The 25399-nt window shown below is 42.0% G+C and overlaps 1 protein-coding gene across 3 annotated transcripts in view; it reads right to left on the bottom strand.

The window, feature by feature from the left end:
* BMPER (BMP binding endothelial regulator) overlaps positions 1 to 25399 on the bottom strand; it is a 262587-nt gene that overhangs the window by 13390 nt on the left and 223798 nt on the right. For all 3 annotated transcript variants that reach the window (XM_043463230.1, XM_043463229.1, XM_043463228.1), the window contains one exon: positions 4075 to 4205. In XM_043463230.1, the coding sequence (XP_043319165.1) occupies positions 4075 to 4205 (131 nt within the window). The remainder of the gene's footprint in view (positions 1 to 4074; positions 4206 to 25399) is intronic.

Consider the following 25399-nt stretch of genomic DNA (forward strand, 5'->3'; position numbering starts at 1 on the left):
TACTCTGGAAAATTTCTCTGCTCTGTATTAAGTGGCCTTAAGTGCTGTCATAAGTCAGAAGATCTGAGAGCTAAAAACAAGTAGAGTATTCTTAGAGTCTTCAATATTCCAGATGAATCAGAAATGAATCTACTGAGAGATGCTGCACATCTCCATAAATACCAAATGTCAATCTGTGGAAGTTTAGTGTGTATGGGTGTATGTGTGTGTGTGTGTGTGTTTAAAATGGTTCCCTGCAACCAAACATTGACAGAGTTATACTTCACTCAGACAGTTCCACTAATTTTAAGTGGTAAATGGAACCTTTCAGTAGTCGTATTCCCTTTCCATTAGAAAAGTAATTTTAGCTACTGAGATTCAGTCCCTGAAATCAGGACCCTGGGACAGGGGGAAAGTGTAGTCCTCAAATGCACTGGGTGCACTGAACTGGTGTTAAATATAGCTCAGCATTAGTAAGAGGGGGTTCATATATTCTGTATCTGATATGATCCCTGTCACAGCATCATAGCTAATGAAATTAACAAAGTTCTGCTGAGCTCAACATTATACCAGGATGAATGGCTGGGCCTTTTCAAGGCAAAGTGTTAGTTGTGTCTGACTCTTTGCGACCCCAATGACTGTAGCCCACCAGGCTCCTCTGTTCATGGGATTTTCTGGGCAAAACTACTGGCGTGGATAGCATTCCCTTCTCCAGCGTACCTTCCCGATTGAGGGATCGAACCTAGATCTCCTACATTGCAGTCAGATACTGTCTGAGTCACCAGGGAAAATTCAAGGGAAAGAGGACTCAAAGTAGAGAAAAGAAGACAGGCATATTCAAGGTGTGCTGGAAGGACCCAGTCTTTCAAAACCCTACCCTTCCTATACTGCCCTGCACTGAGGAGAGAGGTAGGTCATTTAGTCCCAAGTTTCAGGAGCCTCAGCCACACCTTAATATGAGTTTGTATCGCCTCAGACCTCCTCTGGAAAGGCAGCATTGATAGCGAGGCACTCTTGCCATGGAAAGGGAACTCAGACATAGATTGGACTTGGGTTTTCAGAGGAGAGAGCAAATCCAAAAGGGAAGTCACAAAGAGATAAAAGGGTTTGAGTGCTTTCTAAGGACACAGATTAGTGACTGTGTCAAGGGGTGGCTTGAGGAAGCTTTAGCAATCCCTAAACCCTCATCATTCTACTCCCCCAAAGCCACACATTAAGCATACAAATTAACTTTGTGGTTTCAACTCTGACTGCAGGTCAGAATCACTGGAGAGGTTTCAAGTGATACACAAGACCAGTTAAAGCAGGATATCTGAGCGTGGGGCCCAGGCATAGTTTCCTGGTTTATTTCTTAAGTTCCCAGAGTGACTACAATGTTGAACAGATTGAGATCCAGCATCTAAGTGAACATAATGTCCATGTCCTGAAAACATAGACTCAAGGCAATTCTTCCAACCAGCTGACCACTCTTGCCCTCCACCAAAGTATATATTAAAGTTAGCAGTGCCATGAACTGCTTTCTTTTCCAATTTTGGAGTTAAGTTTTCTCAGATTCATGTAGAATGTTGCAAACCCCAGTCTCTCTGTTCTAGGCAAATCTGGTCCTTTAAAGAAAAACATTTGCCAACCCTTGTAGTAAATGATAGTCATCTCATCTTGCATCTAAGAGTAGCATTACTACTGACTATCTTGTAAGAGTTGAGCACTCTTCTAGATGTTTCACATACATATCACTAATGCTTATAACTCTGCAGAGTAGATACTACTGTACATTTCCAAAATATATCTAGAATCTCTCTTCTTCCTCCACACACTGCCTCCATCTTAATCCAAGCCACCATCATTTTGTCATTCTACCTACTGCAACAGCCTCTTGCCTTCAACCTTGTCCTATTCAGTATATTCTCTACACAGGGTGGTCTTTGAAAAGCAGAAGGAAGGCTGCTTAAAGGCCATCAGTGGCTTCCATCCTTCTTGGAATAAAAGCTAGACTCCTTCTCAAGACCTGCAAAGTCCTGCCTGATTCAGATCCAGCTTCAACCCCACTCTCATTTTGAGCCTTTCTTTCCCTTGCCTACTGTGCTCACACTGACCCACTTCTAGTTTGAGAGCTGCTATCTTATTCAAGTATGATTCTTCCACATAGAACTCTTGTCCTGACTCCCTTCAGTCCTGCAATGTGCAGCTGGACTATCACCTCCAAAGAGAAGTCTTCTGTCTTCACCATTTAAGCAGCCACCCACTCTGGCTCCATGCGTTTTCTCTTGCTTGGCTCTATTTGTTTCCTTCACCAGACTCACCACACTTAGCAAGTATTTACTGTCGAGTTACTAGTTTTGTCTGGTTCTCCCACTGGGCTGCCAGCACTTCAATGGCAGGGATCTCACCCCATCTCTCCTAGTCACCAAAGTACCCACAGTGCTTTGTTCAATGCCTGGTACTTAGCCATTTTGTAATAAATATTTCTTGGATGAACAAAGAAGCCCATTTTACAGATATCAACTAAGCTAATTCACCTGCCTGAGATCAAAGCGCTATAATGACTATTACAGCAGTCTGTCCCTCAGAAGGAAAAGAACATTTTACTGGTGTTTATATAGCAGTTTCTCTCTCTCTCAAAAAAAAAAAAAAAAAAAAAATCACCAAGGAAGCAACAGTTAGAACTGGATATGGAACAACAGACTGGTTCCAAATAGGAAAAGGAGTACATCAAGGCTGTATATTGTCACCCTGCTTATTTAACTTATATGCAGAGTACATCATGAGAAATGCTGGGCTGCATGAAGCACAAGCTGGAATCAAGATTGCCGGGAGAAATATCGATAAATATCAATAACCTCAGATATGCAGATGACACCATCCTTATGGCAGAAAGTGAAAGAGGAGAGTGAAAAAGTTGGCTTAAAGCTCAACATTCAGAAAACTAAGGTCATGGCATCCGGTCCCATCACTTCATGGCAAATAGATGGAGAAACAGTGGAAACAGTGGCTGACTTTATTTTGGGGGGCTCCAAAATCACTGCAGGTGGTGATTGCAGCCATGAAATTAAAAGAGACTTACTCCTTGGAAGGAAAGTTAAGATCAACCTAGACAGCATATTAAAAAGCAGAGACATTACTTTGTCAACAAAGGTCCATCTAGTCAAGGCTATGGTTTTTCCAGTAGTCATGTATGGATATGAGAGTTGGACTATAAAGAAAGCTGAGCGCCGAAGAATTGATGCTTTTGAACTGTGGTGTTAGAGAAGACTCTTGAGAGTCCTTTGGACTGCAAGGAGATCCAACCAGTCCATCCTAAAGGAATTCAGCCCTAGGTGTTCATTGGAAGGACTGATGCTGAAATTGAAATTCCAATATTTTGGCCACTTGATGTGAAGAGCTGACTCGTTTGAAAAGACCCTGATGCTGGGAAAGACTGAGGGCAGGAGGAGAAGGGGATGACAGAGGATGAGATGGTTGGATGGCAACACCGACTCAATGGACATGAGTTTGGGTAGGCTCTAGGAGTTGGTGATGATCAGGGAGGCCTGGCATGCTGCAGTTCATAGGGTCGCAAAGAATCGGACACCACTGAGCGACTGAACTGAACTGAACTGAACCTTCCTGAAGACCTTAAATGACTGTAACTGTCCTGGATCTCCTTTGTTCCATATGTAACCTAAACCACAGCAATGACTATCCCTGTGCTAAGCACATCAAGGTGGTAGCTTGAGGTTAAGAGGATTTTGCACCAGTGGAAATCCTTAAACTGTGCAAATGTGCTCATCTCAAAGCACTTGTCTTAACTGTTTTCTATCCTGCCCAGTGAGAAGTTTCTGTGTTTTATCAGGTTGAAATCCAGCTGGGCCACTGATAATGCTAAGGGGGGATGTGACCATTCACCTATCATCAAATTCTCTTCTATTGCTATCTTGGAGAAAGAAATGGCTACCCACTCCAGTATTCTTGCCTGGAGAATTCCATGGACAGAGGAGCCTCGTGGACGACAGCCCATGGGGTTGCAAAGAGTCAGACATGACTTAGCGACTGAGCACGTTAGTAGCTTGGGCACTGGAGTTGAGTTTCTGATGGTTGGATCTGCCAAAAATTTCTCACCTGCACAGTTTTGCTGTGGCTCCCAGTGGACGCTGATGCCCTCTCTCTGGCAGGCCCGGGTATATGCCAGGAATGATTCGCAGTAACAGTTTTTATGGACTGGACATTCACACATGTCTGTCACGCAGGACCTAAGGGACCAACAGAAAGAAGTGAACATTCAAAAATATCAAATTACAAAGTATCCTAAATACAACTTGAAGAAAAGCAGTGAGTGAGTGAATGTCAAACCTTGTCTAGACATTAAAGACTGCTATTTTAAATTGGAAACCTAAAAATGATATTTAAAATACTGCATGAAACCTTACTGGATACCTCTGAATAATATGACATCAGTTTCCCTTTCTTCTAGAGCAGGACGGGTCAATAGGACTTTCTTAATGATGGAAATAGTCTATAGTCTCCACTGTCCAAAGTTATAGCCACTCATCATATCTGGTCAATTAGCACTTGAAATGTATCCAGTGTGAATGAAAAACCAATTTTTTTTATTGAATTTTAATTAACTTCAATGTAAACAGTTACAAATGTCTATTTGTTACCACGCTGGGAACACAGCTCTTAGAATACACCGCTATTCAAGGAGCTGCCGTTTTGTGAGTAGCTCTGACATATGAGTAATAAGCTCTATTACAATATAACTGAAATAGAGACCAATTTGATGAGAACATCAAATCCCTTGGCTTTCTGAAGACATTCAATTAGGATTCACTTTTCCAGTATCTTAGAATCTTAGTCTTTTGAGGAACACTGAACCTCATGCTTTAGAACGTGGGGTGACAAATTCCAAATAAAGCAAAACTTTCAGGCCACTAATTAGACTGAAAGATATAGGAGATTGAGCCACGGTCCTTGTTTTGGTTTTTGCTCAGTCTCTCATTTGTGTCTCTTTGCAACCCCATGGACTGCAGCTCGCCAGTTTCCTCTGTCCATGGAATTTTATAGGCAAGAATACTGGAGTGGGTTGCCATTTCCTATTCTAGGCAATCTTCCCAACCCAGGGATTAAACCCACATCTCTTGCATCTAGGTAGGTCAATTCTTTACCACTAGTGCCACCTGGGAAGTGCCTAAGGGGCTTAAGTTTAAATATGGAAATGACTGGCCAAGACATAAAGAGAACTGAAGTGTGTTTCAAACACAAACTAACATATTTTCAAACACATTGACGTTGGAGACATAATAACCTCACATTGGACTATGATATTACAGTTTACAAAGGCCTTTCTCATTCTGTCTGTTACAAGTGCTAAATAGGACATAGCACAGTCCCTGTTTTATTAATTAAAAAAAAAAAAAAAGTCATTCTACAACTAGGTCCAAAGTCACATTAGTAAGTGACGAAAAAGTAAACTAAGTTACATCTCCTGAGACTAGTGCTCTTTTCCCAGAAAGTTTTGTTGTTGCTGTTTTAGTTGCTAAGTTGTTTCTGACTCCTTTGCAACCCCATGAACTGTCTCCTCTGTCCATAGGATTTCCCAGGCAAGAATACTGCAGTGGGTTGCCATTTCCTTCTCCAGGGGATCTTCCCAACCCAGGGCAATGAACCCAAGGGGTGTACTGGATTGGCAGACAGTCTTTACCACTGAGTCACCACGGAAGCCCTGCAGCAAGTTTACTGCCTAACAATTTTGACTCAACATTTTATACAAGACACCCAAGATTGATAAAATTAGACTACGCTTATTTTGTTTCTTCATACTCTGTTCAGTGAAACCACTTCTTTCCAAAATCTAATTCAAGGCTGGAAGCAAAAAAAATAATATTCAAGATTTTAAATAGCACTGATGATCTTGAAAAGTGATCAGGACATGGTCATACAGTGTTCCTACACAAGCATTCCCTCTTGGTGTGAGATGTGTACACACCTGATTATAGAGAGTGACCAGCTTGCTCTGGGTAGAACTGCCTGCTCTGAACAAGAATTAAATGGCAGAAACCATATTAAAAGATCAATAGACTCACCATGTACCTTCAAAGTTATTACATTTCAACACTCAAGGCCACAGCCTTGGGAAATAGGAACTAAGCTGGAACAAAAGAGAAACAGGTCTGAAACCTCAAGAGTGCTTTCATTTCATCCAAAGGGAGATTGTTTGATGCCTGACATTTAAGACACAATAATCAGGACAGAAAAACTGCTCTCTCTGCTCTCTGTAATAATCAAAGCTGTAATTCTTAATACCTTCCCCGCTTGTATTACAGAAAACTTGTGAAATCATGTTCAACCCTTTCTGATATTAGACACACATGTGCCTTTAAAGTAACATGGAGCCTCCGGGTTTCCAAGAAAAGACAAATAAAGCCTGTCCTTACAACAGCCACTAAATGTCTGAGAGGGAACCCTCTTCAACATTATTTCCTTAGTTGTTTCAATTTTCATTTCAGACTAACCCACGCCCATCACATCTACGCTCAGACTTCACAGCACCATTTTTAGCCACTCTGGTCCTACCCTCCAAGTCCACTTCTGCTTCACATGTTTCTCACCCTCTTTCCTGGCCCGGGGGTATGGGTACCCTTACTGTTGTACTCAACTCCCACTGACAAGACATGAAGGGGATGGGACCTCATGAACCTGGTAAAATGATGGTACTTATATGGGGAAAATCTCAACCAAAGGAAATGCATCCCCTGATTTGAAAGAATGTCTAATGTAATTCTATAAAACTGTTTGGACAGTCAGCAAACAAAATTTAATTCGTTTGTGTGAAAGGATTGCTGGCTAGTGTTTTCCTTCTTTTCTCTTTATTTCTACTGGTTGTTGTATGAAGCTATTTATACAACTTAAAATAAATTATGAACAGCTCAATCCAATTCACTGAGACTGCTGAGAGAAATGTTCAAAGCACATATTTAATAATTGCTATGTACACATAATCTACCCTACCCACAGACTGCTCTGGACTCTCAGACACAATCAATAATACATCTACCCTTTAAAACTAAGGAAGATTTGAGTTTCTTCTATTACTTGGCACTCATGAGAAATAACATTTGAGGGAAAAACGTTTGTCAAAGTCAGTCCTTGACTTGAAATATGTCACATATTTTTAAAGGCTTGCAAGATGTGTCTTGTCACAGAAGTTAAAACTATAAGATGTCTTTTTTCACTTGTCAAGTTGACTTTTACACAAAATTGTGCCCAGAGTTTGTAAGAGAATGAAGACATAGACAGTCCATACTCTGCTGGCAAAAGTGTAGAAGTGTAGCTCTTATATTGAGCACTTTGCTCTACTCAGCCTTTACATGAATTATCACATTTACTTCACACAGAACCAGATATGAGGCAGGTGGTACTACCAGCCCACTTCACAGATAGGGAAACTGAAGCCTGGAGATGTTAACAATTTCCCCAAGGTCACATGGCTGATGACAGATTCAGAACTGCAGAACCAGGACTGTAACAAAGGCCTTTCTAATCTCAACTCTCAAGTTCTTAATAACATTAGATCTTTCTAGAGAGTAACTTGGCAATACTTACAAATAGCCCTAAGAAACATTTTTATCCTGATAGGGAAATTTCACATCTAAGGAAATAGTAACTCATGTGGTTTATATACAGGGGTGTCATCACAATGCTATTAAAATGGAAAAAAAAGAAATAACCTAAATTGCTTTCAATAAGGGCCTAGTTACATACATTTTAGGAGACTTCTACAATGAAATATTCTACAGACATTACAATGGTGTTTATGATGTACATTTTAAAACTCAAGGAACCATTCAGGAAGGATTAATGGAAAAAGAACAAAACTGTTCCAGTCTTGTATAGTCACACGTGTGCTTATGTGCTAAGTCACTTAGTCGTGTCCAACCCTTTGTGACCCTATGCACTATATCCCGCCAGGCTCCTCTGTCCTCGGGATTCTCCAGGCAAGAATACTAGAGTGATCACACGCAGAAAACGGTATACCCAAATGTTTATAACAGTCAACCCTGAGTGGTGGCGCTTTCTCTTATTTTCCTGCAGATTTGCTACAATGAACACGTATCACTTTTCTAAAAAGATAAAATCACAGTGTATTTTTTAAACAACAAAAGGAATGTCACAGGACACATTAATATTTAAATCCAAATTTAGGAACTAGAGTTAGTGAGAAAATAAAGAATGGGAGAAAAGTAAAGCTTCCATTTGTAGATTTTAGCTATAAAATATTTCTCCAGCTACGATCTTTCTAATCTGTATATCAGAGGCCTCCTGACATAGGCTGTGATTTGATTCACTTTGTGTTGTCCTCAGATTTCCACCTCGTTGATCTAATGATGCTGTGAGCTTGACATCCAGGTGGATGGAATGGATAACGGAATAATTATGCATGCTTCTGCTGATAACAAAGGAATTTATTTAGAGGAAAATAAAAGCATCTTCATAGACCCGTCAAGTTTCAGGGAGGGGCAAAACTATCGTTATTCAAGTATTCAATTCATGTTATCACGCTTAATACTTCAGCATGAGTGGAATCTAATTTATGACACAGTGGAGCTGAATTTTTATATGTTAATAGAAGATCATGGACCTTGCCTTAGTCAGTATTCACCAATACTCTGCATTTATATTCATTTCACGGAATCAGTAGCAGAATGTTATCACTTTCAATAGTTACTGAGATTTACGGCTTTGGTTTCTCTGCTTTCATGGCATTATTCTGTCAGTAATGTTCTGTCTGATGCTGAGTTCTTGGTCAGGAAACACCGTCGCCCATTGCTTCAACGGGAAACCACAGGATCCACTTCAAATGAGCTTTTCCAGGAAATCCCTGCAGGTAAAGAGCATCGGCCCGGCCCGAGCACCCGAGCAATCCCTTTAAAGCATACTTTCCGTCATGGGAGCTTTTAATTAATGTACCTAGAAATGCTTTTCTAATTTATCCTCCCTGCCCTTGGCATCTTTCCTGACAGCAGAGAGGTGCAGGCAGGACGCTCGTTCCATGGAGTTTGCACAGGTGCAGAGGTATGGGAAAGGATGCCAAGGGCTATCACAGGGTCCCAAAGAGCTGGCGCCGTGCTGTTCTATGTCACATACCAACTGCCTCCCTTGTCTATCCATTTTATGTGCATGTGCCGTGTGCCATGTGTCAATAAGACCCTTTGAACACCTTTCCTCATAGCACCCAGCAGAGTACACGTGTCAGCACTTACCTGTGGTCCCTTCCCTCCCTGAAATAGGACTTATCACAACTTACCTACAGGGGAGCCTCCTCATCTTTTTTTCTCCTGTCAAGTTACAACCACTGCCTCCTGCAAAGCTCTAAGATGGTAGCTACTATCCACATGAAGCCTTTTAAATGGAAATTTAAGTTAACTATGATTAAATAAATCTAAAATTCAGTTCCTCAGTCACACTAGCCATACCTCAAGTGTTCAGTGGCCATCTGTAATTTGTGACCACCATATTGGATGTTTCCACCAGTTCCATCACTGCAGAAAATTGTACTGGTACTGGACGGTGTTACCAAGAATGCAGCTCTGTCTGTATTTGAAAACCACTCCTGTCCTCTCCAGAGGGATTTATTGGTGGAGTGAGATTAAGGCCTCATCTACAGAGAAAGTTCAAATTTCTTAGCCTCAATGTCAAGGTCCCTAGCCATCTACACATCCTTCTTTCTTTCCCATTCATTCTTTCATCCAGTTATATGGGGCTGTCTCATTAACCTTCAGGCTTCCTTCTGCCTTGTTTTTGCCTTGAATGTGCCTTCTTGTCTTCTCCACTGGAAAAATCAGATGCCTATCCTTTAAGACAGTTCAAATTCCTCTGCGGTGCTCCCTGACTGGCTCATGAAGTTATACCCTGCTTATCAGGTCCTGTGCCTTCCACATCTTTATTCTTGTGCAGACCCTCTGAATCCTTATGGTCTCTTTCCCTGTTTCAGCAGCAGGACTATATCTCGCTCATCCAGCCAAGCACTGTGCCTTGGACACACAGCTCATTAAACATTCAGTGAATCATCCCAAGAGTAGGTGAGAATGGCCTGAGAACCTTCACATGACTTCCACGGGGTTGGACAGTTGGACACTGATATCTGAGGGGCATGAATTCCATCCTTGCCCCTAACATGCTGGCAGTGGTGTGGGAGCTGCTACCCATGGCTATCTTGGAACAAAGCTGCTTCTATAAGAAACTTTCCACCGTCATTTTCATTTTGAACTTCTGGTACCCCTCTCCTGTATCCCACAGGATTGTTTTCATTTAGTGAATGGTGGAAAAAAAGATTTTGATGAGAGAATTCATGACACATTTTCGGAAAAGCACATATTCAGCCTTGTAGGAACAACCTATAGCTCTTCGTGTTATTAAAAAGGCAAGCCTCCAGTACTGCTAAAATCAAAACATCAAACACCTCTCCGCTTCCTAGCAACAGCACACCAAGTGATTTTCCCTCTGCTTTTTCTGGCAGGAGGGCCACGCCTGCCAGAGAGAAGCAAGTGCTCATGACTTTGCTACCCAAACACAGTTCTGAAAGACAGATATATGAACCACTGGGAACTCTCCACCCGGCTTCTAGGGGAACAGATAGGCAAACCAAGAGCCAGCCCTATCTAGGAGCCAGAGTCAGAGCTGGTGGGCTTTCCCCCCACCACCATGAAGGGTCTTTGGCTGGGCTGTTTGTTCAATCTGGAGGTCGGTTGTCCTGGGAGCAACAATAGAACAAGACTGGAAGACGACTAGAAAACCACACTGGGGCCCTTACTCCATGTATTTGGAGAGTTCACAGAAGCAAGTGAAAGTATCTCAGGCTTATTAGAGCCTGGGAATCTATGAAAAAGGGAAATGGGAAAGACTACGAGAGACAGAGTCCTGACTGGATGGAGTGTATTCAACTACCAAGAGACTACTTAAAATTTCATGAATACTTTAACCCTTGAAATTCTGTGTTGACATTCCTAACCTGAGTTACATGGAAGTAACCAGAGGGAGCAGCCACAATCTGAAGGCATAGCCACGTCACATTATACCTAAGGAAACAATTCCAAACCCAACTCAGCAGTGACTGCTTCAGTTCTCCTCAATACCATATGGGCACTCTTATATGCTTTCACAAAAGAACAGTACTCTGACCATGGTTCAAATATTTAATCATGTGAAATGTAAAGTAGCTTTATGGAGTTGTTAATAAGCGTGTGGGGCAAGTCTGCAAAGCCAGCCTACTGCTCCCTCCAGACTCTTCCTGGGCCAGCCACAGTTGGCACCACCATGGCTTGACTATGAGTGAGAATATCTGAAAGTTTAAATATTGGTTCCAGGTGGCCTGGGGTTGCCAGGCTAGAATAGCAATGTCAGGCATTTCTGGATGATCTTGTGCATTTCATGAAATCTATCCGAGGAGATGGTGCAGGAGAATCTGGGAGACCAGCTATGTCTCTGGTTGTGAATCTTGAATTTATCTGCAGTCCAGCTTCACCACCAACACACACACACACACACAACACACACACACACACACCCAAAACACACACACACATACACACGTTAGACCTTGAGCCCACTCCTTAGTATCAAGAATGAACTCATTGAGCCTTGCTTGTTCCAGGCACAAGGGAGGCACAGACATGAACAGAGATGGACCCCAGCCAGAGGGAAAATTGCACAGATACTGAAAACCAAACTCAAAATGATGAGAGGGCTTCAATGGCAGACAGCTGGAGCAATGGGATGAAAGAAAAATGAGTGTTAGTCGCTCAGTCATGTCCGACTCTTTGCGACCCCATGGACTGTAGCCCACCAGGCTCCTCTATCCACATGGATTCTCCAGCAAGAATACTGGAGTGAGTTGCCATGCCCTCCTCCGGGGGATCTTCCCAAACCAGGGATCCAACCCAGGTATCCTGCATTGCAGAGAGATTCTTTACCGTCTGAGCCACCGGGGAAGCCCTTGGATACTGAACAATGTGCTAAGTCACTTCAGTCGGGTCCGACTCCTTGTGACCCCATGGACTACAGGCCCCCAGGCTCCTCTGTCCAGGCAGAAGTACTGGAGCAGGTTGCCATTCCCTTCTCCAGAGGATCTTCCCTATCCAGGGATCAAACCTGTGTCTCTTATGTCTCCTGCATTGGCAGACAGGTTCTTTAGCACCAGTGCCACCTGGGAAGTGCCAGAACAATGAGATCCTGAGGACTAATTCCACAGGGCAGGCAAGGGTGTCCAGAGGCTTCACAGAGTAGGAGAGACAAGGAACTGGGTCTTGAAGGATCTGTGTAATTGTGTTTGTTTTGAGAATGAGGAAAAGGAAGTTTCAGGCACAGGCAGGGACCCCAGTACAAGCCAAGAGTGAAAACGACCAGATTTAAGATTTGATAATCATGTGATCCAAACTCCAATATTAAAAACGAAAACAAAAATGATCCCTGATGTGCAGTCATGGAGCCTGCACCTGAAGACTTCACTTCCTCACACAACAGCCTGGCAGGTCTATCCTTAAGGCATTTCTTTCTTTGAGGGATTCAGAGACTCATAATCTGCAGCCTTAAGTCTTTGGTGAGACGCTTGGAGCCACACAGACTCTGTGAGTGCGCTGGAGCCCTCCCTGACTCTTCTGCGATCTTCCCAAGCTCCGCCCTCCCAGTCCCGCATGTTTTTCTCGTCCTGCCTTCTGTGTCCTTCCCTCTGTAACTGCTCTCTTCCTGCTTTGACAAGAATAAAAATCCAAATACTAAAATAACACAGAAATAACCTACCAAACCAATTTGATAATTATTCACAAGGAACCCCTTTGATTGCCTGAACTCTGTTCCTGTCGTGCATACTCTGCCTACGTATGTGTATTTCCGATTTAAAACCTAGGGATGCTACATTTGCAACTATTTTAGATTCTCCAGATACTGAACAATATTGATTGCTTTAGCCCTGGTAACACTTTCCAGGAGGCGAATGCCAGGACCTACATAGCAGAAGCCAGCCTTACACAGGCATCCCAGAAATAAGCATCGACCCTGGGCACGCTTCAGAAGCCAGAGATGGTTTTAGTGGAATAAGAGGCATCTGTGGACACAGAGATCTCCTCGAAAGAGTAGCAATGCTTATGATTTTCCTTAGATGCCAATTTCCCTCACTCTTGCTTTGAACAGAGACCAAACAATAATCATGCATGTTCTGGAAACTAAAATATTTTCTCCCTTGATAAGGCCATATATCAGATCATATGTGGAAACTATGATTCTTAGGGGTGGGGAAGGTGTGTGTACCATTCTATTTGCCCCACATCCAGGCGCTACGACTTTAAAGGGGCCAAAGACTCTATACCCACTAACAAGGTTGGAAGTACTCCTCTTAGGAAAGACAAGTTACCTTTACTTGAGTATGAAACACTGGCTCCACAGAGGGAAAAGCTAATGAACAGACGTATGCTGCGTACGTCTCTTCAAGGGATACTCTTCAAGGGATAACATTTCAGTTTGGGCAAAGATGCCTCACATCTAGGAGAAGGCAACCCACTTCAGTACTCTCGCCTGGAAAATCCCATGGACAGAGGAGCCTGGTAGGCTGCAGTCCATGGGTCGCGAAGAGTTGGATACGACTGAGCGACTTCACTTTCACTTTTCACTTTCACGTTTTAGAGAAGGAAATGGCAACCCACTCCAGTATTCTTGCCTGGAGAATCCCAGGGACGGCGGAGCCTGGTGGGCTGCCTTCTGTGGGGTCGCACAGAGTCGGACACGACTGAAGCGCCTTAGCAGCAGCAGCAGCAGCCTCACATCCAGCCGGGGAGAGAAGAAGCCTGGTCGCTACCCCCCTCTAGTGGCCAGGAGTTAGAATGTGAAGTAACCTTAATTGTTTCAGCATTTAGCTTCTTACTCTTTCAGTTTAGGGGGCGGGGCTGGCTGCTAAGAGGACATAAAAATGGCTGCTTGTCAGAAAATCAATCACTTTTCTCTTAAACACGTTCAATCCATCACTGTCATGCTCACTGTGAAACAAGAAGACTGGTTGCGTGGTGCTCAGTTGTGTCCTACTATTTGAGACCCCATGGACTGTAGCCTGCCAGACTCCTCTGTCCATGGGATTCTCCTGGGAAGAATACTGGATTAGGTTGCCATTTCCTCCTCTAAGGGATCTTCCCGACCCACGGATCGAACCCAGGTCTCTGGTATCTCTTGCATTGCAAGAGAATGCTTTACGGCTGAGCCACCTGGAAAGCCAGGCTGGTTGGTGGACTAAAATCCCTGAATAATCATGAATGCCTGCATGGGGTGCCTCCCTAGGAGGGAGAGGATATATAGACTGGGGCACTCTGCTGGAGGGTGGGTGAGGTGGAACATCAGTGATAGGTCTTAAAGCTTTTCCATTTTCTGTAACATCTCATTTTCCCTGTGTACTGCATCCAGCTTCATATACTTTTTTAAAACAAATTGTATGATAATTTAATAGGGTTCTTTTTTCGTTTTTTAAGGTTTTTTTTTTTTTTTAATTTTGTATTGGGGTATATCCTATTAACATATCAAGTACAAAAGAATACTAGACCAGGTAAGCAGGGGAGAAACCTTCTCTACTGCGTCTGAGACAGTAACACAATCAGAGGCCAAAGATACCAATGTGATGCCAATATTTATCCATGTTCTTACCTCTTCATTGGTAAAAAAAGAAAAAAAAAAAAGCAGTGTCCCTACAGTACCAGTATTCCATGACTATGTCTAAATATGGACTAAAGCTAGGTCATATTCCTACTTGGAAAAGCTCCTCCAGGAAATAAGAAAGTGAAGGTTCTTTACTCAGAAAATCCCAGTATCTCTTCTTTGGGGTGACTAGTCTCATCATATTTTTCACCCAATATTGACAGATGTACACCATGTTTGAAACTGTTCCATTCAACTTGACCAACACTCATTGAGTGTCTGTGTATAAGGTAACACTGCTTTAAACTTGGGACATTCACAGTGTGTTGGGGAGGGCAGGGGAAGACAGGCAAGTCAACACAATGAAGGAGGCTGAATCTGGGACTCCTGTAAGCGCAGGATGGCTCCAGAGAGAAAGCCTCCTTAAATGGTACTTATGGGGTGGGGGTGGGGGGGTGGAGTGCTCCCACAAGTGACTGAGGGTGCTCACATAAAGCAGTTATTAGGGAATCGGGGAGGAAGCAAGACCAGGTAAGGAGCACTGTAGAGTCACCACCGTGGTGAAAACCCCAATTTTATCATTTAGGGTGCTTCCCCTTTCTATGCCAGGTTTCCTTGTATAATCTCTCAAAGGATTCTCATGAAAAATAATGGAGAAAACAGACTCCCATTGCCACAACCACCATCCCTAATGAGGAGAGGGAAATTGAAACACATTTGGAAATGAGGGTGAGAGGTAGCCAAGGCGGAATCCCCCATGGTCATCTTCTTGGCCCATTGTGAGGATTCTGATTCTCAGAGTGAGGAGGGTGTGGGAAATGGTGTGTCGTTCTCTCTCATTCTAGGGTGGTCTCCCCTCTCCTCTGTGCTCGGGGTCTTCTAGCCCCTGCAGCTCCAGGATGGGTCTGCCTGCCCAAGAGGGCAGCTATCCAGTGAGCTTCTCACAAGGATGGTGAGAAAAATCCATGAAAGTGAAGGAGGCATCTAGCATCTGGAGGCCACACCCCAGCCACACGCAGCAGCCACCACCAGCCCAGCTGCTTCAAAGGGGCCGATTCGTTCAGAGGCTTTTTCACATTAGGCCGTGGACGGCTGCCAAGCCCCACAAACCCTCCACTACGTGTGCTAATAAAAGGGCGCAGTGGTGGCTGCCCCCAGAGGAGGTTGCGTGGTCGTGAACTTTTTCAGATGCTGGGTGCCTTTCATCAAGTGTCCGCCGCCTCGCCGCCACCATCAACCACCATTCACACCCAATCACTGCTCAAAGAAGGGCTGTTTGCACTCCATCCTCTGAGCAGCTTGGCTGCCCAAGGAAAACACAGTCCACTGGACCTAAAAGGAAAAGTGTCCTTCTGAGGGACCCAGTTCACCCATCAGAAATGGGCCCCATGAGATGCACGCAGCCACTCTCAAACCACAGAAAAGAGGTTCAGGGATCAGATATTCCCCAAAGGCAAATCATAAACTCCCTGGGCCCACTGCTTCCTCACCTGCTTCCCCCTCTCTCTCAGAATGACAGCACCCTTGTATAAGCCCCAGAGAGTTGGAATGTGAGGCATGTTTCCTAGAAGCAATTAAGGAGACTATTACCTGAAAGGCCCCGCAATGCTCACAGCCCCAAGAGTGAAAGACACTGGGCTGAGTCAATATTTCCTGAGTACCTGCTATATGCCAGGTACATCGCAAATATGAGCACATCTAATTCTGACTGCAAAAACTTTAACAGAAGAGAGAACTAAGACCCAAAGAGGTCAAGTAGGCTTTTGTTTGTTTGTTTGCTTGTTAACATCAGACTGTTTGGTAAGTGGCAATGCTGGGTCCATGCTCTCTGCCTTATATCACACTGCCTAATATAGGGCATGCTGTTGCTTCCATGAAATGTTCTTTCCCCTATCCTTCTCCTGGTTAAAACCTACTCCTCCTTCAATATGCAAGCCAAAAGCTTTCTCAGGGCAGGCTTCTGAGATCCCCAAGCTAGTTATTGTGCTGTACTCAGTCATGTCTGACTGTGATCCGTGGACTGTAGCCCGCCAGGCTTCTCTGTCCATGGGATTTCCCAGGCAAGAATACTGGAGCAGGTTGCCATTTCCTTCTCCAGGGGATCTTCGACCCAGGGATCGAACCCACGTCTCCTGCATCTCCTGCAATGGCAAGCAGATTCTTCACTACTGCACTCCCTGGGAAGGCCCTCCCCAAGCTGGATGAGGTTGCTGGTAAACTTTCCCATGGTGTTCTAAGATGGCCCTTGTCACAGCCTGCAGTCACGCCTTTGTGGGATTGATGCCTCACTCCATCCACCCCATTACATTTCCGGGTGGGCAGGTTTTGCTCATCACCTTTTGCCAGCCTTGATGCAGGGCCTGGTTGTGAGTAGATGCTCAAAATCTATTTTTCTGAATGAATCGTTTATAAATGTTTTATAGTTGAAGTCCAGACAAAGTGATTGCTAAGACGACAATGAGAAGCAGATGGTTAAACAGCCTGAGAAAGTTTCAAAGAGGAATGAGCATCCCATAGATTTCAGTATTACCCACGGCCAAGGGGAAGAGGATCTGAAACTGGCCGCTGGATGAGGCAACTAGGAGATGAGTGATGACCTTAGGAGAAATAGTTTCATGGGAGTGATGAGGACAGAAATCATCCTGGCATGTATTGAAGGTAAAAAAATATGTGAGGCATTGAGTGAGGATCGTTCTTTTGGTCAGTTGGCAGTGAAGGGAAGAAGAGAAATGGGGCAATAGTTTGAAGGGAAGTGAAGTATAGCATGTGTGTGTGTGTGTGTGTGTGTGTGTGTGTGTGTGTGTTAGGATCAGGGAGATCTGAAATTGCTTTACACCAGGGAAAGAGATGTCCAAGAGATGCTGAAGTGAAAGCAATGGAAGGGTTAGATAATTGGGAGAGTAATGTCATGGAGGAAATAGGTGAGAATGGGGTCAAGAATGCAGAATTACTGTCCGTTTCTTCACTTATAGTTTCAAGTAAATTTCTGAAAAAAAAAAAAAAATCCCGGGAAAAACCCATAAAAGTTCCTATGCTTATACAAGGTACAGTGGGGGAGGGGGTAAAAACCAAGTTTACCCTATAGGTCAGCAGGTGAATGAAGACCAATGATGCAGTGCAAATATCTAGCAAAGAAAGTGGGTAGGATTTTATGACATTTGCAAATGGTGTTTCCAGGTGAAGAAGGAGTCCAGACAAGGGGCAGGAATACTGCCTTCTGGAAAATTCTGCTGTCTCTCAGGCCAAGCCCTTGGGGACCCACGGCAAATGAACTGAAATAAAACTAAGCCAAATTTTTAATCAGGCAGAAATTTAGAGCTGGTAAAATTGCCTTTCAGCTCCTATGGAGAAAGAGGCAATATGGCAGGTTTTCTAGACTTTAATTTTACATTTTATAATCTGAAATTAGTGATGAAATGTCTTCCCCCAAATTGGAGGACCTAAAATTTAGAATTGTTTCTTTTTATGACAGGGGTGGTGAGAGGGGACTTTTCTAGATGCTGTCTCCCTAAATATTTTAATGCTCCCAACTATACAGTAAAAATCTTCACAGCAGTCATTGTGGGAACACATCTTGGTTAAGACACTGGGAGCTCAAAAATTCTACCAATAAGCTGGATGACTAACTAACAGTCACAGAATCAAGAGTTTTAAAAGACGTAGTGAACATCTACTCCCTGCAGAAATTCCTTTTATAACATCCCTGACAGATGGTCTTACATCTGCATCCTGTCTGTAATAAGAGCTCAGTAGCTTTTTAGGAATCTCATTCCCGGGATAAACAATTAAGGCTTCTTTTTCTCAGGAAGTTTTCTTATATATTAAGTGAAAATGTGTTCCATAACTTCCACCCACTTGTTCAGAGTCTACCTTCTGGTGAACTATGGTACTAAATTCTATCCCAGCACTCATATATCTTCTTCAAATATATGATGAAAAATAAAACTGTTCCACTTAAAAACTAACCCTGGGGGGACTTCCAGAAATATTCCTATTGTACCATTTTTCAGTTCCTACGCTTTCATTTCCTTTTATATCTACCAACTCAAGAATGTCCAGCCTGAGTATAAATTTTCTTTCCCTTTTGTTTATTTTTCCAACAAATCTCTACTGAACAGGGCATTGTACTCAACCCCAAGTTAGGGGCAAAGATGAAAAAGATGGGGTTTCCTACTCCAAATGACACAATCTGCTAAAATAAATAATTTTAACAAATTATAATGAATGGAGGAAAATGATGAGTGTGATAAAAAGCTGTTTAGTATTAGGAAGGGGGTTCAGCTCTGCAAGAGAGGTTATTTTGGTATGGAAGACAAGGAGTGAGAAGGAATTATAAAAGAGTTCAAGGAAGAGTCATCCCTTGAGTTATATCTTAAAATTAAGAGTAAGTCTGGGCTTCCCTGGTGGCTCAGTGGTAAAGAATCTGGTGCCCATGCAGGAAACATGGGTTCAATATCTGGGTCAGGAGGATCCCACGTGCCTCAGAGCAACTAAGCTGATGTGCCACAACTACTAAGCCTGTGCTCTGGAGGCCAGGAACCACAACTACTGAAGCCCACAACGCCCTAGAGCCCTTGCTCTGCAATAAGAGAAGCCTCCGCAATGAGAAGCCTTCACACTGTACCTAGAGTCGCCTTGGCTCACCACAACTAGAGAAAGCCTGTGTGCAGCAATGAAGACCAGGCACAGCCAAAAAGAAATAAATAATTTTTTTAAAAAAAGAGTGAGCTTGACCCAGTCAAAGCTGAAGAAAGAGCTTTTCAGAAAGGTCATATTTTAGAAATAATATTGATACTTTTGTTTGAAATGCCACATGTGCCATTTGGGGATCCCTGAGCATCGAGAAGAGGAACAGATATTGTAGGACATCAGCTGGAAAGGTAGGCTTGCCTTGTGTGCCAAGCTATGAAGTATGAGCCTAATTTGAAAATCAGAGGACTCATTGATTAATTTGAGCAGAAAATGATAGAATACAAAGCACACTTCCAGAAAGTGAGCTGATAGCAGTGTGTTAGATGGGCTAAGGAAGTGGAGATGGGGGATTAAATGAGGGGTTAAGTGGCTATAGAAGATGACTCAGCCAAGGATCGCTAGAAAAAAACAGGCACAACCAGGGACCGATCTGGGGGAGCACCAGAAGAAATTGAGGGGTGATGTAAAGTATATGCGATACGAGGAGTGTAATCTGCAGAGTCTGTAAAAGGATCTCCTGTTGGGGAAAAAAGAGAAAAGAAAGGATCAAAAAATGCCTCTGGAGATTTGAACCTGGGTTTAAAGTCTATCAACAAATACGAGGAATGCGGGAAGAGGAGATGACGGTAGAAAAGAAGGAGAGACAGTAGGTTTATATTTACACAATCTGAGTTTCTGGAGGAACATTCAGGCAGTGATGTGGTGGTAAATGTTTAGCAATTGGCTCTTGGGAGCAGGGGTGCAGAGAAGACAAGAGCATCTCTGATTTGTAGCCTATGCCAATTTCTCTGGTGTAAGTTCTCCCACTGCAGCTGCTTTCAGGCTACCAACATGACATCACTGATGACTAAACATGAAGTTGGGAAGAGATTCTAACATTTGGCTCTAGAGAACCACTACAAGCCAGCTCCAGCACACCACTGCACCCGGTAAAAATGTTTAACAGATGTTTGCAAGGGAAGTCAGGAGTTGAGCCAAGAGTGTTCCTTATTGTCCAGTAAACAAAATGTGATTCTTTACAAGACAAAGTTAACACCATGACTACAGACAGGCTTGAGCATCCCCACTGATGTGTTCGAATGTCAGCCAAAAGCCACAAATAAGTTCTCTCATTCTCTGTTACCAGCATTCATGTAAACACCATAAAAATGAGTGCTGACAGCAACCAATGAGTTTATGCTAGTTTTATTCTTCATAATGTCCTAGGAAGATTCCTCCTTTAAGATTTACTATTGTTTTGCCTACCATGAAATGGTAACTAAGTGTTTTGCTAAATCAATTTAAAGGTTGCTTTGTTTCCCTGCCACCTTCGCAAGTACCTCTGGGCTAGTCTGACTCATGTTTCACAATGACTGGTAATAATGCTGCTCAGTCAAACATAGAGTGCAATTTGGCTTAAAAAAAAACTATAAGCTCCTCTTTTTCTCTTTCCAGCTATATAAAAATCTAGCAACATGACATTACTATTGGGGCAGTCAATGATGCTATGAGGTTATTGTATGGAAGATGAAATTTAAAAGGTAAAAATAAGTGAATAGCCCACATGAAGGTAATAGTTGAAAGTCACACTCTGGGGAAGAATATAGGAGGAAACAGGACAAAAATGCATGGCCAAAAAGGATTTTACTGTGACTCAACAGTGAAAAGTTATAATTTCTCACTTATAACTTCACAGTGACAGCACAGATACTATCATATGCCTTCTTCTGGACACAGCAGCCCGTTAAGTATTTTTGTACAACCACTTCTTATAATAATACTTACAGGGACATAAACTCTTCATTCCCCACATAGCAGCCCAGTGTTCTTTTAAAAGTATAAAATGAATCATAGCACTCCTCTAAACCAAGTTTCCAAAGATGTCTCATTACATTAAAAATACAATCTACCTATCACATGCCCTTGATAGCTAAGCCTGATTTTAAACATGGTAAAACTGAATAAAATAATGTTTATTTGATACAATGAATAGCATCTATTTCAACTTAAGGAGCCAGAATTATTCTTAATAATAAAATACAAGAAGCACGTCAATAAATTTTTTTAAAAAAAGAATGCCTTCCATTACTACCATTAACAGTATTCTTAAAGTTATATCATCTAAAATTACACAAGCTGTCAAACAATAGACATAGATTTTAGAAAGGAAAGGGCAAAATTATACTTAGTTGCAAATGATATGATTGTCTGTAACTAGGAAGCTTCAAAATAATAAGTTGTAAAAACAGTTTTACTAAATGCCAGTAATTCTTAGGAAATATGCTGTACATAAAAATTCAATTCACAACAACAACAAGTCAAGGTCACAGAAGATTTTAAAAAAGCAGAATCTATATGAAGCAAACAACAACATGTGCATACTTGGGTAAGTGAAGAGTGATTTCCTAAGATAATATAGTTGACTTTATTTTTATACTTAAAAATTGTGCATTCTGTAAGTATTTATAATGTGGTAAGAATCCAAATAATTAATTTAAAGAAAATAATTTTTAAAATCTCTTTGACTGCACGGTGGAAACTGGAGTGAAGAAGCAGAATTTGTGTCAATAGTCGGGGACAAATGCACTTAGAGGAAGCGAGCGAGAAAGTAGAAGCACAAAGCTGATGACAGTCTGCACCAAAGCAATGATGGTTCCTATTGCAACCAAGTGGACTTTAGATATATTTAAGAGCATACATCAACATGATTCAGAAAATAATTGACTATTTGAGCATGAGAATTACAGGAGAGAGAAAAATTGACAGCTTATATATTCCACAAATACTTGCTGAGTACCTTTTATGTGCTAGGCACTAAATTAGTCCCTGGGAACCATGCATAATTAAGTGAGAAGACACATTAGTTCTGCAACCTGCTAGGAAAGAGAATAGATTTTAAAAAAATAAAGTTTCAACCCACAGGTAACCTATAGGTATTTCTTTAAATACAAACAAAAAAAAAAATCAAATGTAGACCTTAATTAGCTAGGAAGTATGAAGAAATTATGCTTTCAAATTAAAGAACAGCCAGAGGAAATCTGTGAAGTGTTTAATTAATGGAGAAGAATGTAGAAACTGCAGGAAAAGGTAGACTTAAAACTAACCTGTGAATTTGGCTCAAATGCAGAAACCAGAACCATAATTCAGGAGACTACAAAGTGAAATATCAAAGTGAAAGAGAATCTAAGCCTCTTGACCACGGGACCTCAACCCTGATTACACCTTAGAATCACCATGGAGCTTTAAACAGCCCCAATGCTGGGGCCACAACTGGCAGAGATTCTGACTTAATTGGTCCAGATGTGACCAGAGTGTCAGCAAACTCCCAGGTGATTCTCTGGTACAACTCTGATGGGGAACCCCAGATGCTGATTCTCATCTCTAGTATATCTTGATTCATGTTCTAGATTCTGATTCCAATGAGACACAGCTAAGGAGGCACTATACTTAGCATTCACAGATCGTACTAGCCCCTAATTCTCCATAGGAATCATCATAATCAATAAACTCACTTTTTTATAATAGAGAAACTAAGGAAAGGTTTTTAGAATCTTCTCCAAGCCTAAAAGCTTTTCCAACCTTAAAAGTGCTGAAAGCACACTATAGTCTGATCATTTTCTTCTACCTCTGTTGTATAAATAAAATTATGGGGTCAAAATATAAGCCTGCTCCTCCTAAACATGCATTGAAATAATTTTACTTAATTTTAGAAATGCTAGTCTGCATTGAGCTCTTATAATTGTATCGGTCTCTGCAATATTCTCTAAAGAAGAATTCAGATGCCAAAGAATGCAATATAAGGATAAAAACAGACTGGAAAGAGTTTCTATAAACTCTAAGATAGACGTTCTATTTGCTCACTAATCTTTGCACATCAATCAGTTAATTGCTGAGGCAAGTGTTATTTAAGATCTCGGATGAGAATCATCCCTGTGTACATATCATAATTTAGAACAATACTGGTTATTATTAGAAACATTTCAAAGAAGGTACTGTCATCTTCTCCCTCAAAGTCCTTTACTTACAATTGTCCTTCAACTAAAGGTCACTGCAAAACCAGAATTCTTGAAGGAAGGAATGAAGGAGTTAAGGGCAAATGACAAAGCTGCAAGAGGTTTCTTGTTAACAAGGCTTTACTTCGAACAAAAGTGACCTCTATTTCTCCTGGCTTTGCCCTACAGGCCTGGCATTTTATGCAGGCAGATTCACTAAGGGGCTAAAGGATCAGCTGAGCTCTGTTCCATGGTCTTTCTACTTGGACTAGCAGCCTTGACCTCACTTGAGGCTTCATCTGATATCTGAGTTTTTCTTTTTTTTTTTTTAAGAAATGTAGACTCTCAGTCCTGGGATTCCCAGGTGGCTCAGTGGTAAAGAATCCACCTGCCGAAGCAGGAGACACAGGAGATACAGTTTCAATCCCTGGGTCAGGAAAATCCCCTGAAGGAGAAAATGGCAACACACTCCAGTACACCGGCCTGGAAAATCCCATGAAGAGAGAAGCCTGGCAGGCTACAGCCCATGGGCTTGCAAAAGAGTCCAACACGACTGAGCACACAGACGGAATCCGAATTTGAACACACACAGAGAGAATCTCAGTCCTACTCCCACCTACTGAACTGTATTCTATACTTGTAACAAGATCTCGGGGGATTTGAATGTGCATTTAAGTTTGAGAGGTGCTGGTCTAGAAGAGAGCTACAGAAAGTAAGAGCAGCTTCAGCACACAGGAGCTAGGGAGAAATGGGGAAATTGGGCTCCAGCCCAGACCTACTCGGCCAGAATCTTGAAGGTGGGGCCTGGGGTGCAGGAATCATCATTTCACCTGGACAGTCATTTACCTGGAGCTCTCCAGGTAGTTCTTAGGCAGAGCCAGGTTTGAGAAGCAGTAGTCTACAGCCCTATCGCGCTCCTACCTTCAGAGCACTGCATTCAAAGAGCAGTACAACATAAGGCTGGGCCTGAAGGAAATCCTCCAGAGTACAGGGGGGAAAAAAACAGAACTTCTGTTTATATTTATTATTATCCTACTTTGTTTTAATTTATATTTTTATAATTTATAATGTACATGCTGTGCTAATATTGAAATACATAGTAATTATATATGATACACATGCATATGTATACTATAATATATATATGTATATAAACTACACATATATGTAATATCTGTATAATATATAAATATACATGTGAAATATAAATATAGGAGTGAGTGTTTAAAGACATTCAGAGACTGGTTATTGGTCCTACTGACCCACTCACTGGTGTAGTGAAATTAGCTTTGAGAGATGTCACAAGTTTATCTGTTTTTAATAATAGTTTAAATATACAAATTTGCAATTTGCTTATTGATAAATCAGAATTCAATTCAAAGTTATTACCATAATAATATGACTCTGTCACTTACATTCTATCATGTCCATTTATTGACCATTTAGGCATCTATCCATCATTCTCCAAACACTTACATGGTATTTATTAACTACTATATTCCTAGAGCTAGGAATAAACAAAGACCCAGACAAATACAATCCCACCTTTTAGCCCTAATGACACTCTCAAACTGGGTCAACAATCAAGCAAACTCATCATCACAGTAGGGACTAAGGCTGTGATTACAGACATAGAGCTGGGAGAAGTGAGCAGGAGTAAATTTGGTCTGGAAATTGAAGTGGGATTCTCTGAAAAACTGATAACTTGGGCTAATACCAAAGATAAGCAGGAGCTAAATGGAAGAGAAAGAGGAGAGGTTGTAGCTTAAGAAGGGGATGGTGTATCACCCATCCTCTATGCCCCAGTCAGAGGTTATCTTTATCATCTGAGGATGAACCCTGAGTTCTCACTGGGTTCGATCCCTAGTCAGGAAATTAAGATCCCACATGTCATGGGGCAACTGAGATTTGACACAGTCAAATAGAGAAATTTTTAAAAAAAGAAAAGATTGGGTCTTGATCCATTTTTCCATCCCCACTAAAGATATTTGAGTGTATTAAAAACATATGCTTCACAATGATAGAAATCTAATGTGTGTACCTCTAAAATACCCCTACTATCAAGGCTGTTGGTCAATTTTATTTTGTTCCTATTTTCATGGTGATTTAGT

The sequence above is a fragment of the Cervus canadensis genome, chromosome 3, assembly GCF_019320065.1.
Source record: "Cervus canadensis isolate Bull #8, Minnesota chromosome 3, ASM1932006v1, whole genome shotgun sequence".
NCBI lineage: Eukaryota > Metazoa > Chordata > Mammalia > Artiodactyla > Cervidae > Cervus > Cervus canadensis.